General features: G+C 44.6%; 1 protein-coding gene across 8 annotated transcripts in view; it reads right to left on the bottom strand.

Moving 5' to 3' along the window:
* The window catches only part of LOC118378252 (KICSTOR complex protein SZT2-like), a 47,150-nt gene that overhangs the window by 12,713 nt on the left and 21,763 nt on the right, over nucleotides 1–12,674 (bottom strand). For 3 of the 8 annotated variants that reach the window (XM_052460936.1, XM_052460957.1, XM_052460962.1), the window contains 12 exons: nucleotides 12,191–12,395; nucleotides 11,731–11,778; nucleotides 9,692–9,764; nucleotides 8,549–8,654; nucleotides 7,523–7,592; nucleotides 7,199–7,384; nucleotides 6,694–6,952; nucleotides 6,440–6,567; nucleotides 1,933–2,033; nucleotides 1,691–1,765; nucleotides 1,375–1,513; nucleotides 1,058–1,170 (listed from right to left, as the gene is read on the bottom strand). In XM_052460936.1, coding sequence (XP_052316896.1) covers nucleotides 1,058–1,170; nucleotides 1,375–1,507 — 246 coding nt within the window. In that variant the 5' untranslated portion in view covers nucleotides 1,508–1,513; nucleotides 1,691–1,765; nucleotides 1,933–2,033; ... (6 more) ...; nucleotides 11,731–11,778; nucleotides 12,191–12,395. Of the gene's footprint in view, nucleotides 1–1,057; nucleotides 1,171–1,374; nucleotides 1,528–1,690; nucleotides 1,766–1,932; nucleotides 2,034–2,438; nucleotides 4,392–6,439; nucleotides 6,568–6,693; nucleotides 6,953–7,198; nucleotides 7,385–7,522; nucleotides 7,593–7,692; nucleotides 7,776–8,548; nucleotides 8,655–9,691; nucleotides 9,765–11,672; nucleotides 11,779–12,190; nucleotides 12,396–12,674 lie in introns of those variants that run through there. The other 5 variants (XM_052460942.1, XM_052460946.1, XM_052460941.1 and 2 more) reach the window with 5 other exon arrangements.

Here is a 12,674-nt window from a genome sequence, read left to right as displayed (position 1 = left end):
GATGGTGTTTGTTGGCTTGCAAGCCTCCCCCTTTTCCTCTAAACATAACAATGGTCATTATGGCCAAACAGTTATATTTTTGTTTCATTAGACCAGAGGACATTTCTCCAAAAAGTACCATCTTTGTCCCCATGTGCAGATGAAAACCGTAGTCTGGCTTTTTTATGGTGGTTTTGGAGCAGTGGCTTCTTCCTTGCTGAGCGGCCTTTCAGGTTATGTCGATATAGGACTCATTTTACTGTGGATATAGATACTTGTGTACCTGTTTCCTCCAGCATCTTCACAAGGTCCTTTGCTGTTGTTCTGGGATTTATTTGCACTTTTTGCACCAAAGTATGTTCATCTCTAGGAGACAGAGCGTGTCTCCTTCCTGAGTGGTATGACGGCTGCGTGGTCCCATGGTGTTTAAACTTGCATACTATTGTTTGTACAGATGAACGTGGTACCTTCAGGCATTTGGAAATCGCTCCCAAGGATCAACCAGACTTGTGGCGGTCTACAATTGTTTTTCTGAGGTTTTGGCTGATTTCTTTGGATTTTCCCATGATGTCAAGCAGAGAGGCACTGAGATTGAAGGAAGGCCTTGAAATACATCCACAGGTACACCTCCAATTGACTCAAATGATGTCAATTAGCCTGTCAGAAGCTTCTAAAGCCATGACATCATTTTCTGGAATTTTCCAAGCTGTTTAAAAGGCACAGTCAATTTAGTAAACTTCTGACCCACTGGAATTGTGATACAGTGAATTATAAGTGAAATAATCTGTCTGTCAACAATTGTTGGAAAAATTACTTGTGTCGTGCACAAAGTAGATGTCCTAACCGACTTACCAAAACTATAGTTTGTTAACAAGACATTTGTGGAGTGGTTGAAAAACTAGTTTTAATGACTCCAACCTAAGTGTATGTAAACTTCCCACTTCAACTGTATAAGCATTGAAGTGTCAGAAATGTCTTAATGGGAGAGAGTGTAATCTACCTATTTCGAACAATTGAAAATGTCGATTAAAGGCCAAACAAACAGAGGATCACAATCACACAAAGGAGTGTAACCTACCTGATTGACTATACGGAAGATCTCCCCAATCTTCCTCACCACCATCTGATGCAACTGTAAGTACTCTGGCACCTCCTCCTCCTCCCCTACTCCGTCCCCCTTCGTTGAAGCTCCTGCAAACAATATTCCATGACAAATTTATATCTTACAGGTCTCTTTTGAGATGTTTATCTCGATGAGAATAACCTGTATAAATAAATAATAGAATCATTATGTAATAATTGTGTCATGTAAGAAGGCACACTGAACATTCTAAATGGCTGAAGGTGAGCAGCAGATATGAGCTGCATCCTCCCGAAGCCCCTGCCCTCTCTCACCTGGAGTGGGAGTACACCTCTGCTTTGTCCTGGTGGATCTTAACGATGAGCCAGAAGTCAGGCACCAGGGGGGACTGGGACTCCTGTTCGTCGATGGTAGGGCCCTCACACTCAGAGTCACTGCTGCCACCATCTTAACCTAAAAATATACGGCTAAAAATGTTTTATTAGCTTTCATTAGCAGCATCATTAGCAGCATCATGATCGTCACCACCGTCGTTATCATCATTGTGATAAACATCATGATCATCATTATCCTCGTTATGAGCAACACTATCATACTCGCTATATGATCACTATAATGTCCATCTCTTACCCAGTATGTCAGAGTGCAGGCTGCCTTGACTGGAGACCACACTCTGTACTCTGCTGGGCCTCAGCTTGCCACTACCTGAGGAGGAGACAAGTTTTACAGTTTTACACCACATTCACCTGAGGTAGCAGAGATGAATCTACAGAAGCCCACTATCTTAGACTGTCAGAGACATGACTAAGACCCGCTGGGATTTCTCCTCCTCCCTCCGCCTCTACATTGGCAGGTCCTAGAAGTCTCCTCACCTCAATGTTGGAACATGGACTCTACAGAGAAGAGTGTGTTTGTGGGGGGGGGTCATCTCATGTAATATTCTGTCTGTCAGCTCTGAGCGGAGTGCTGCTGCCTGTTGATTTGGGAATGGAGAGGGAGAGGGAGAAAACAGCCTTAAGGGTGGAAACGCGGTAAAGCTGCCAGCTCAGTCAACAGACTTAAGAGACTTGTGCTGCTAGTACTGCCGAAGATTCACTCACTCACACTCTCCTCATCGGTGTGTCACTATCTGTCACACAGCCAGCCTCGCAAGAGACAATCCACACAGACACACGAATACAGTGCCTTTGGAAAGTATTCAGACCCCATGACTTTTTCCAAATTTTGTTACATTACAGCCTTATTCTAAAATTGATTAAATAGTTTATTTATTCTCGTCAATCTACACACAATACCCCATAATGACAAAGCAAAACACTTTTTTTTTTAGAAATGTTTGCTCATTTATTTAAAAAATAAATGGAAATATCACACTTACTTAAGTGTTCAGACCCTTTACTCAGTACTTTGTTGAAGCACCTTTGGCAGCGATTACAGCCTCAAGTCTTCTTGGGTATGATGCTACAAGCTGGCAACACCTGTATTTGGAGAGTTTATCCCATTCTTCTCTGCAGATCAAAATCAAATCAAATCACATTTATTTATATAGTCCTTCGTACATCAGCTGATATCTCAAAGTGCTGTACAGAAACCCAGCCTGAAACCCCAAACAGCAAGCAATGCAGGTGTAGAAGCACAGTGGCTAGGAAAAACTCCCTAGAAAGGCCAAAACCTAGGAAGAAACCTAGAGAGGAACCAGGCTATGAGGGGTGGCCAGTCCTCTTCTGGCTGTGTCGGGTGGAGATTATAACAGAAAATGGCCAAGATGTTCAAACGTTCATAAATGACCAGCATGGTCCAGTAATAATAAGGCAGAACAGTTGAAACTGGAGCAGCAGCACGGCCAGGTGGACTGGGGACAGCAAGGAGTCATCATGTCAGGTAGTCCTGAGTCATGGCCCTAGGGCTCAGGTCCTCCGAGAGAGAGAGAGAAAGAAAGAGAGAATTAGAGAGAGCATACTTAAATTCACACAGGACACCGGATAGGACAGGAGAAGTACTCCAGAAATAACAAACTGACCCTAGCCCCCCGACACATAAACTACTGCAGCATAAATACTGGAGGCTGAGACAGATCCTCTCAAACTCTGGTCAGGGAAGACGGGGAGCGTTGCTGCACAGCTATTTTCAGGTCTCCCCAGAGATGTTCGATCTGGTTCAAGTCCGGGCTCTGGCTGGGCCACTCAAAGACATTCAAAGACTTGTCCCAAATCAACTCCTGTGTTGTCTTGGTTGTGTGCTTAGGGTCGTTGTCCTGTTGGAAGGTGAAACTTCGCCCCAGACTGAGGTACTGAGTGCTCTGGAGCAGGTTTCATCAAGGATCTCTCTGTACTTTGCTCTATTCATATTTTCCTTGATCCTGACTAGTCTCCCAGTCCCTGCCGCTGAATAACATCCCCAAAGCAAGATGCTGCCACCACCATGCTTCACCGTAGGGATGGTGCCAGGTTTCCTCCAGACATGACACTTGGCATTCAAGCCAAAGAGTTCAACTTGGTTTCATCAGACCAGAGAATCTGATTTCTCGCGGTCTGAGAGTTTGTAGGTCCCTTTTGGCAAACTCCAAGCGGGCTTTCATGTGCCATTGGGTTCTTGGTCACCTCCCTACTCCCCCGATTGCTCAGTTTGGCCGGGTGGCCAGCTCTAAAAGAGTCTTGGTGGTTCCAAACTTCTTCCAATTAAGAATGATGGAGGCCACTGTGTTCTTGGGGACCTTCAATGCTGCAGACATTTTTAGGTACCTATCCCCAGATCTGTGCCTCAACACAATCCTCTCTTGGAGGTCTACGGACAACTCCTTCGACCTCATGGCTTGGTTTTTGATCTGACATGTACTGTCAACTGTTTGACCTTATATAGACAGGTGTGAGCCTTCATGTCCAATCAATTGAATTTACCCCAGGTGGACTCCAATCAAGTTGTAGAAACATCAAGGATGATCAATGGAAACAGGATGCACCTGACCTTAATTTCCAGTATCATAGAAAAGGGTCTGAATACTTATGTAAATACGGTATTAATGTTTTCGCTTTGTCATTATGGGGTATTCTGTGTAGATTGATGAGGGGATTTTTTTAAAATCCATTTTAAAATAAGGCTGTAACGTAACACAATGTGGAAAAGGGGAAGGGGTCTGAATACTTTCCGAATGCACTGTATAGACACACACAGACAAATGCACTGTATAGACACACACAGACAAATGCACTGTATAGACACCCACAGACAAATGCACTGTATAGACACACACAGACAAATGCACTGTATAGACACACACAGACAAATGCACTGTATAGACACACACAGACAAATGCACTGTATAGACACACACAGACAAAGACACACCACAGACAAATGCACTGTATAGACACACACAGACAAATGCACTGTATAGACACACACAGACAAAGACACACACAGACAAATGCACTGTATAGACACACACAGACAAATGCACTGTATAGACAAATGCACTGTATAGACACACAGACAAATGCACTGTATAGACCACAGACAAATGCACTGTATAGACACCACAGACAAATGCACTGTATAGACACACACAGACAAATGCACTGTATAGACAAATGCACTGTATAGACACACACAGACAAATGCACTGTATAGACACACAGACAAATGCACTGTATAGACACACACAGACAAATGCACTGTATAGACACAGACAAATGCAGACAAATGCACTGTATAGACACACACAGACAAATGCACTGTATAGACACCCACAGACAAATGCACTGTATAGACACCACACAGACAAAAATAGACACCCACAGACAAATGCACTGTATAGACACCCACAGACAAATGCACTGTATAGACACACACAGACAAATGCACTGTATAGACACACACAGACAAATGCACTGTATAGACACCCACAGACAAATGCACTGTATAGACACACACAGACAAATGCACTGTATAGATGCACCACAGACAAATGCACTGTATAGACACCACAGACAAATGCACAAACAGACAAATGCACTGTATAGACACCAGACACAGACAAAACTGTATAGACACCCACAGCACTGTATAGACACCCACAGACAAATGCACTGTATAGACACCCACAGACAAATGCACTGTATAGAAGATGCACTGTATAGACACCCACAGACAAATGCACTGTATAGACACCCACAGACAAATGCACTGTATAGACACACACAGACAAATGCACTGTATAGACACCCACAGACAAATGCACTGTATAGACACCCACAGACAAATGCACTGTATAGACACCCACAGACAAATGCACTGTATAGACACACACAGACAAATGCACTGTATAGACACCCACAGACAAATGCACTGTATAGACACACACAGACAAATGCACTGTATAGACACCCACAGACAAATGCACTGTATAGACACACACAGACAAATGCACAGACAAATGCACTGTATAGACACACACAGACAAATGCACTGTATAGACACACACAGACAAATGCAATGTATAGACACCCACAGTCAAATGCACTGTATAGACACCCACAGACAAATGCACTGTATAGACACACACAGACAAATGCACTGTATAGACACCCACAGACAAATGCACTGTATAGACACCCACAGACAAATGCACTGTAGAAAATACAGACAAATGCACTGTATAGACACCCACAGACAAATGCACTGTATAGACACACAGACAAATGCACTGTATAGACACACACAGACAAATGCACTGTATAGACACACACAGACAAATGCAATGTATAGACACCCACAGTCAAATGCACTGTATAGACACCCACAGACAAATGCACTGTATAGACACACACAGACAAATGCACTGTATAGACACCCACAGACAAATGCACTGTATAGACACCCACAGACAAATGCACTGTATAGACACCCACAGACAAATGCACTGTATACAAATGCACTGTATAGACACCCACAGACAAATGCACTGTATAGACACCCACAGACAAATGCACTGTATAGACACCCACAGACAATGCACTGTATAGACACCCACAGACAAATGCACTGTATAGACACCCACAGACAAAATGACAAATGCACTGTATAGACACCCACAGACAAATGCACAGACACCCACAGACAAATGCACTGTATAGACACACAGACAAATGCAAATAGACACACAGACAAATGCACTGTATAGACACCCACAGACAAATGCACTGTATAGACACACACAGACAAATGCACTGTATAGACACCCACAGACAAATGCACTGTATAGACACACACAGACAAAGAGCTGAACTAGTAATCTCTCCTCTTCTGGGAGATATGGCAGGTCACAGCATGGTTCCATTAAAAAAACAGTATGGGCAAACATACAGGACTGTAGGAAGTTACCATGTGAATGGGTTCTGTCATTTCACAGCGTTGCAAAAAGCCTCCTTGTTGCACTTGGTATATAAAAAAAAATGAAAAACTGAATCACTAACATCCCCAACAGCAGGCTTCTTCTCTTCTCCCTGCACCTGGAAGGAAATAATGTAACATATAGAATAATTAATTCAGTTCAAATTCATACACATTCATCCATACATTCATTAATTCATACAAATTGCATTTATTCAGAAAAAAACATGAAAAAGATAGGAAACCTTATTTCGACTCAAAGGATCATCAAAGAGGATGTATGGAAATAAACTAGTTGGTCAGGTTGAAACCCCCCCATGATTGGACGGAGCCCTGGCACTGTCATCCACATCAGCACCGTGATTCTTGGGTTGGGTGGCCTGTCCCACCCCCTCATTGTTAACAGCGCTCTCAGACAGCCTCTTAGAAGCCTGGATCCTCTGTGGGTGGAGTCTACTCCGAGAAATGTAGTGGAAGTTGTCCTGCTGACATCCTACGGAACTCCTGTTGAGGGTAAGATTGAAGGGTTAGGGTCAGTTCAATCTTAATCCAGGAAGAAAACTGAAATTCCAATACCAATTTTCCTAATTTAAAAGCAATTGACAGAGTAGAACTTGGGTGTGCAACAAACATGCAAGGTTCCTAACGATGGGAAAAACATATTGACTCCCCCAGAAAAAAGGACAGAAACTCATCTCTCATATGAAAGAAGAACAGTTGTCACCCCTCCTGGTCATCATCCCAGCCCACCTCTTTGAACTTTTCCAGGGACTGCTCAGGGCCGAAGACAAACTGCAGAGGAACGACCTCACAGTGGCAGCGTGGTCGCCCGCCTGAGCGAAGCACGTGACCCGCCACCTTCTGTAGCGTGGACAAGCTGATGACCCGGGAGTGACGCAGAGCTGACACAATCTCATCCTCCAGGAGCCTACGGATCTACAGCGAGAGGCAACAGGGAGATCTGAGTGAATGGGCCTGAAATATGTAGCTCAGTGACGGCTATTTAGTGGTTTGACTAGCTCAAATCATATCAAGATCGAGTTCCAAGATCGAGATTACAGAGACTGAACTTACCTCCTCCATTGTGGCTAACACGGCTAGTTTGTGGGGAATTTAGAGTTTGGACAAAGAGTCTCCTCCAACCCTGTTGAAATAAAGAAATAATGAACTACTGCAAAGTCACAGAAATCATGCAGGCTGACAAATGTCATCATCAGCCAAACCCTCAACATGCTTTTATCTACCCTTTAGATCAGTGGTCACCAACCAGTCGATGGCGATTGACTGGTCCATCTTCAAGTCATTCCTAGTGGAACACCTAACAATTCTGTAGAAAAGCAAATGATAAAGGCTGTGATAAAGGCTTGCACTCCTTTCTGTTTAATTCGTTGCGCTGTTGTCGGTAGGTGCACTTGATTCAGAAGCCATGCGCAGCGGTTAAGTGTTCCCATTTTTAAGAATTGAAGTCACAGCAAAGTTTGATACTAACTTACATAAGATTTAATAATACCATGACCACAGAGAGACTGTCAAAGAATACAGCTAAGAGCTATATTACATGTTTTATTCAACACTGTCAACACTTTATTATAAGCAGCTTGTCGTGTCCATTTTAATATCGACAACAACAAAAAAATATTCTCTGATGATAGGAACAACATGAATTTGAGTATGAGACAGATGCGGTGCTGTGCGACTCGAGTTTTGCCATTAGGTGAAAGAGGGTGTCCCCTTTCTCTGGTCAGTCGGACTTCAGTGTGTTTAAGAAAACTGGGAAGTCGTAAAAAAACGAGATCCGACTGGGAAAAATGGTTTTGAACGGTCATCCAACTCACATCTCTGACTTTCAGACCTGAAGATCACGGATGTCATGATTTGACCTAGTTTTTTTTCCAGAGTTCCCAGTTGTTTTGAAAGCACCATGACCATCAGATGCAGGTACCAGCAGTCCAGTAAAATCAAGATCAATCACCCATTAACACCTACTCCTTTAGCCTGGTCCCAGAACTGTTTGTGCTGTAAAGCCAACTGACAACGGCTATACAGCACAAACAGACATAGGACAAGACTTCTCCGCTTCTCATCCTTCCAATGACTCACCCGTCGACCTCTACTACTCTGTCCAGGTCGCCCATCACATCCTCATCAGAGCGGTAGGAAGAGGGCTGACCTGGAGAGTGGTTCAGAGACACACTCTGACGTGTACCTAGAGAGAGTGCAGGCTGTTAGTTAACATGATCACCTTCTTGTGAAAGAAATGCAGTTTGATGAACGTATACAGCACAGGGCTATGCTCATCCACATTGCACCTTATCAATGCAATGATAATGTGTCTGGTAAGAGTGCCTGTGTGTGTTTGGATGAGTGATATCCTACAAGTTTCAGCTCCAAATTCTTTTAAATTTTATTCACAAACCTGGGGAACCAAAGAGCACCTTACCCTTAAATATAAATGTTTCTCACAAAATAAATATGGCATGCATATGCATAAGCATGGTAGCAATTGAGAGGGAACTGTTGGGGGTTGATGTGAAAATTATTAGACCAAAATTGAGGACACAACAGTTCACCTGACAAGACTTTTTACACGGTTGAATATGTGCATTTTACATTTACTGTACTTTTTGCTGCATTTGTTGTTAACACAATCTGAAAATGTGGGGTAGGTGCAACATAAGACAAAACAATGACAAGGGTTTGAGTGAAAGGACGAACTGGTGGCTCCACACACCTCTCCAAAGTGTACACAGTTCCTAAGTCATTTCAATACACTTTTATGACTCAAAGAACAGTCAAACTATAAGTTGTTTTTTTCAGCTCTCCTAGCTGTGCCGTTGAGGAACTAAAGCAAGCACACTTGCAGTTGTTTTCTTTGGAAGACAGCACTACATCCCCATCAAATCACACAGCTACTGTTGTTGTTTACGCAATCCAAAACCATTCATGCTCTGACATCATTCATAGTATGTTACTGTGCAGCCACTGTGTTCCAATTTATGCGCTTATCATTGACCAAATCTGTGATTTTCAACCACATTTTTCAGCTAGTCAGCTCTGAGAGTCAAACCAACGACCTTTCGGTTACTGGCCCAACCGCTAGGCTACCTATTGCCCACATAACGGTGAGATAGTACACAGGATTTATGACGTATCCTAAACTACATGTTCTCTATGGTACAGAGGATGAGTATAGAGTATTTGATGTATTGTCAAATAGATCGTATAAAATACAAGGATCCTCACCGTCCTCTGTAGCAGGCTCAGCCTCTGACACAACCTCTTCACTAGGTTGTCTCTTCTCTTCCCCATCAGAGTCCTCATGAGGACAACAAAAAATAAAGGAGGAAGAGCACTGTGTTATTCCCAGTCGCAGTTATTTAGTGTTGCACCAAAGTGTCGGCACCAAGTGTTTGTCCTGGAAGAGTGGATACACAACTACTGCAAAGACTGAGAGCACCTGATAGGAAATAACATACTAGTGTTGTACGGTATACCAGTACCACGGTAATGTCACTGTATAAAAACATCATGATACCAACATTTTAGAATACGACACTACCACATTCTTCAGCCCTATAGTTCTAAATAGCCAGCTGGTGCCTGTTTATACAGTCAGTTTTGTTTATAAATTCACTTACATATTTTAAGCAACAGCAACTAGTCTTTTGGATACCCCAGTCCAATAATATCCCCTTTTATGCGCATCTAACGTGTGGCAGCTTTAATCATCCTGCCGTATCCCCTACCAGCCCTCACCCACCTGCATCTCTCAGCATCCCCTACCATCCCTTATCCACCTGCATCTTTCAGCATCCACTACCAACCCTCACCCACCTGCATCTCTCAGCATCCCCTACCAGCTCTCACCCACCTGCATCTTTCAGCATCCCCTACCAGCCTTCACCCACCTGCAGCTCTCAGCATCCCCTACAAGCCCTCACCCACCTGCTTCTCTCAGCATCCCCTACCGGCCCTCACCCACCTGCTTCTCTCAGCATCCCCTACCGGCCCTCACCCACCTGCTTCTCTCAGCATCCACTACCAGCCCTCACCCACCTGCATCTTTCAGCATCCCCTACCAGCCTTCACCCACCTGCAGCTCTCAGCATCCACTACCAGCCCTCACCCACCTGAATCTTTCAGCATCCCCTACCAGTCCTCACCCACCTGCTTCTCTCAGCATCCCCTACCAGCCCTCACCCACCTGCTTCTCTCAGCATCCACTACCAGCCCTCACCCACCTTCTTCTCTCAGCATCCCCTACCAGCCCTCACCCACCTGCTTCTCTCAGCATCCCCTACCAGCCCTCACCAATCTCCAGCTCTCTCAGCATCCCCTACCAGCCCTCACCCACCTGCTTCTCTCAGCATCCCCTACCAGCCTTCACCAATCTCCAGCTCTCAGCATCCACTACCAGCCCTCACCCACCTGAATCTTTCAGCATCCCCTACCAGCCCTCACCCACCTGCTTCTCTCAGCATCCACTACCAGCCCTCACCCACCTTCTTCTCTCAGCATCCCCTACCAGCCCTCACCCACCTGCTTCTCTCAGCATCCCCTACCAGCCCTCACCCACCTGCATCTTTCAGCATCCCCTACCAGCCCTCACCCACCTGCATCTTTCAGCATCCCTTACCAGCTCCCCTAACAGCTCTTTTCATAGCACAATGCTAGTAGGGTCTGCAAATGTCAAGACAAAATTACCCTAACTGCAAGAACCTGGGAACCTACAATAAGTAAGATATTGTCAGTTCACACAGCAGACATGTTGACTTTTGGCAGTTCTACCCATTAGTACATGACTGTAGACAGAGAGACGGCCTCCTTAAAGAAGCTAGGAGCTCCAGCAAATATAAGGGTCATGCTTTGTGGAGTCAAGCCTTCAAGTATGTTATTGAATATCAAGTCAAAATGTCTAGAGGCGACAGTCTTCTCTGGAGGTAGATACCAACAGCCCCATAGCAACACAAGCCTGGAGTGAGATAGTGATTTACTCAACCCCAGGAGCCTCTCCCTGGTCTGAAAACAGAGGAGATGGGAGCATGTGATTAGGGCTAAGCTCCTCCCACAGGCACCGATCCAGACACCACAGCTCAGTTAATCTTTCCATGACTCCTTCCATCCTTTCCCTTCACCTCCATCTCAACCATATCGGTCCCATCCCTCATCCCCTCAAAGCAAAGATGCAAGAAATTGAGGACAGATGAATTGAGATGGATCTCACCAGAGGAGGAGACAGGCAGGATGATGGAAGCAGCAGTAAGCTAGCAGTGTTGTTCTACCTGAACTTCATCTGCTGATGCATCTCCTAGGAATCAGCGTCTTGAGGTCTATTTATCACCAGAGTAAAGGAAAATAACATTAGCATGTGACTCAGGTAACCACAATGACCTTGCTGGCAACCAATGTTGAGTGAAGGGTAAACTTATGAAGGGTATAATCAGGTATGACATGGTACGACTTTTGATAGAGAGTTTCAAGAGTCAGTCACATATGATTGATGGCATTCCCCTCCCTGAACCTGGGTTGAAATTCTATTTGTTCTTCATAATACTTGGAGATTTTGATTGAGCCTGCTCAGTGTCCCAGATGGCTATATTTCCACTGCTGAGAATATTCCATTAGTTCCATGGTGTCACGCAAGCTCAATCAAATGCAGATAAAGTACTTGAAAGAAAACAAATACTATTGAACACAGATGTGCTTCCCATCAGTAGCCCAAGTGTGTGTGTTACTCGATACCTGAAGATGTCCCTTGGCTGCCTGTTGAAGTGGGGATGGACTAGCTGGTCCTTCAGAGAGCCCAGGGAACCGTTATAGACATATACAGGGCAGCACGGATGGGACAGGTCCCATGAGCTCTACTGGGACACCTGGCTACTGAACGTGATGTGGAAGTCTCCCTTCTGGGGCTCAGCAAACTGCACCCCATCCCTCTCATCCACACCTGAGAGAGGGAGGGAAAGAGAGAGCAAGAAAGGAGGGAGAAAGAGAGAGAAGTGGAGAGAGGGGTAGAGAGAGAATAATTTACAGCTACAACTAGAGGGGGGATTCATTTCAGCGTGACGCCAGAAAGCAAAACAACCACAATTTGTTCTGGGAGCCCCATCCTTTCCCTTCCACAACAGTAATATTATGTTATTGCTGAGGTAGAGGGAGGGAGAGCGGTAGAGGTAGAGGTAGAGAGAGAGAGAGGTAGAGATGGGGTTGGTGAGGAGGTATGTAT

This window comes from Oncorhynchus keta, chromosome 1 (assembly GCF_023373465.1).
Source record: "Oncorhynchus keta strain PuntledgeMale-10-30-2019 chromosome 1, Oket_V2, whole genome shotgun sequence".
NCBI lineage: Eukaryota > Metazoa > Chordata > Actinopteri > Salmoniformes > Salmonidae > Oncorhynchus > Oncorhynchus keta.
Note: the sequence above shows the minus strand (reverse complement) of the source record. Positions and strands in the feature narration are given on the sequence as shown.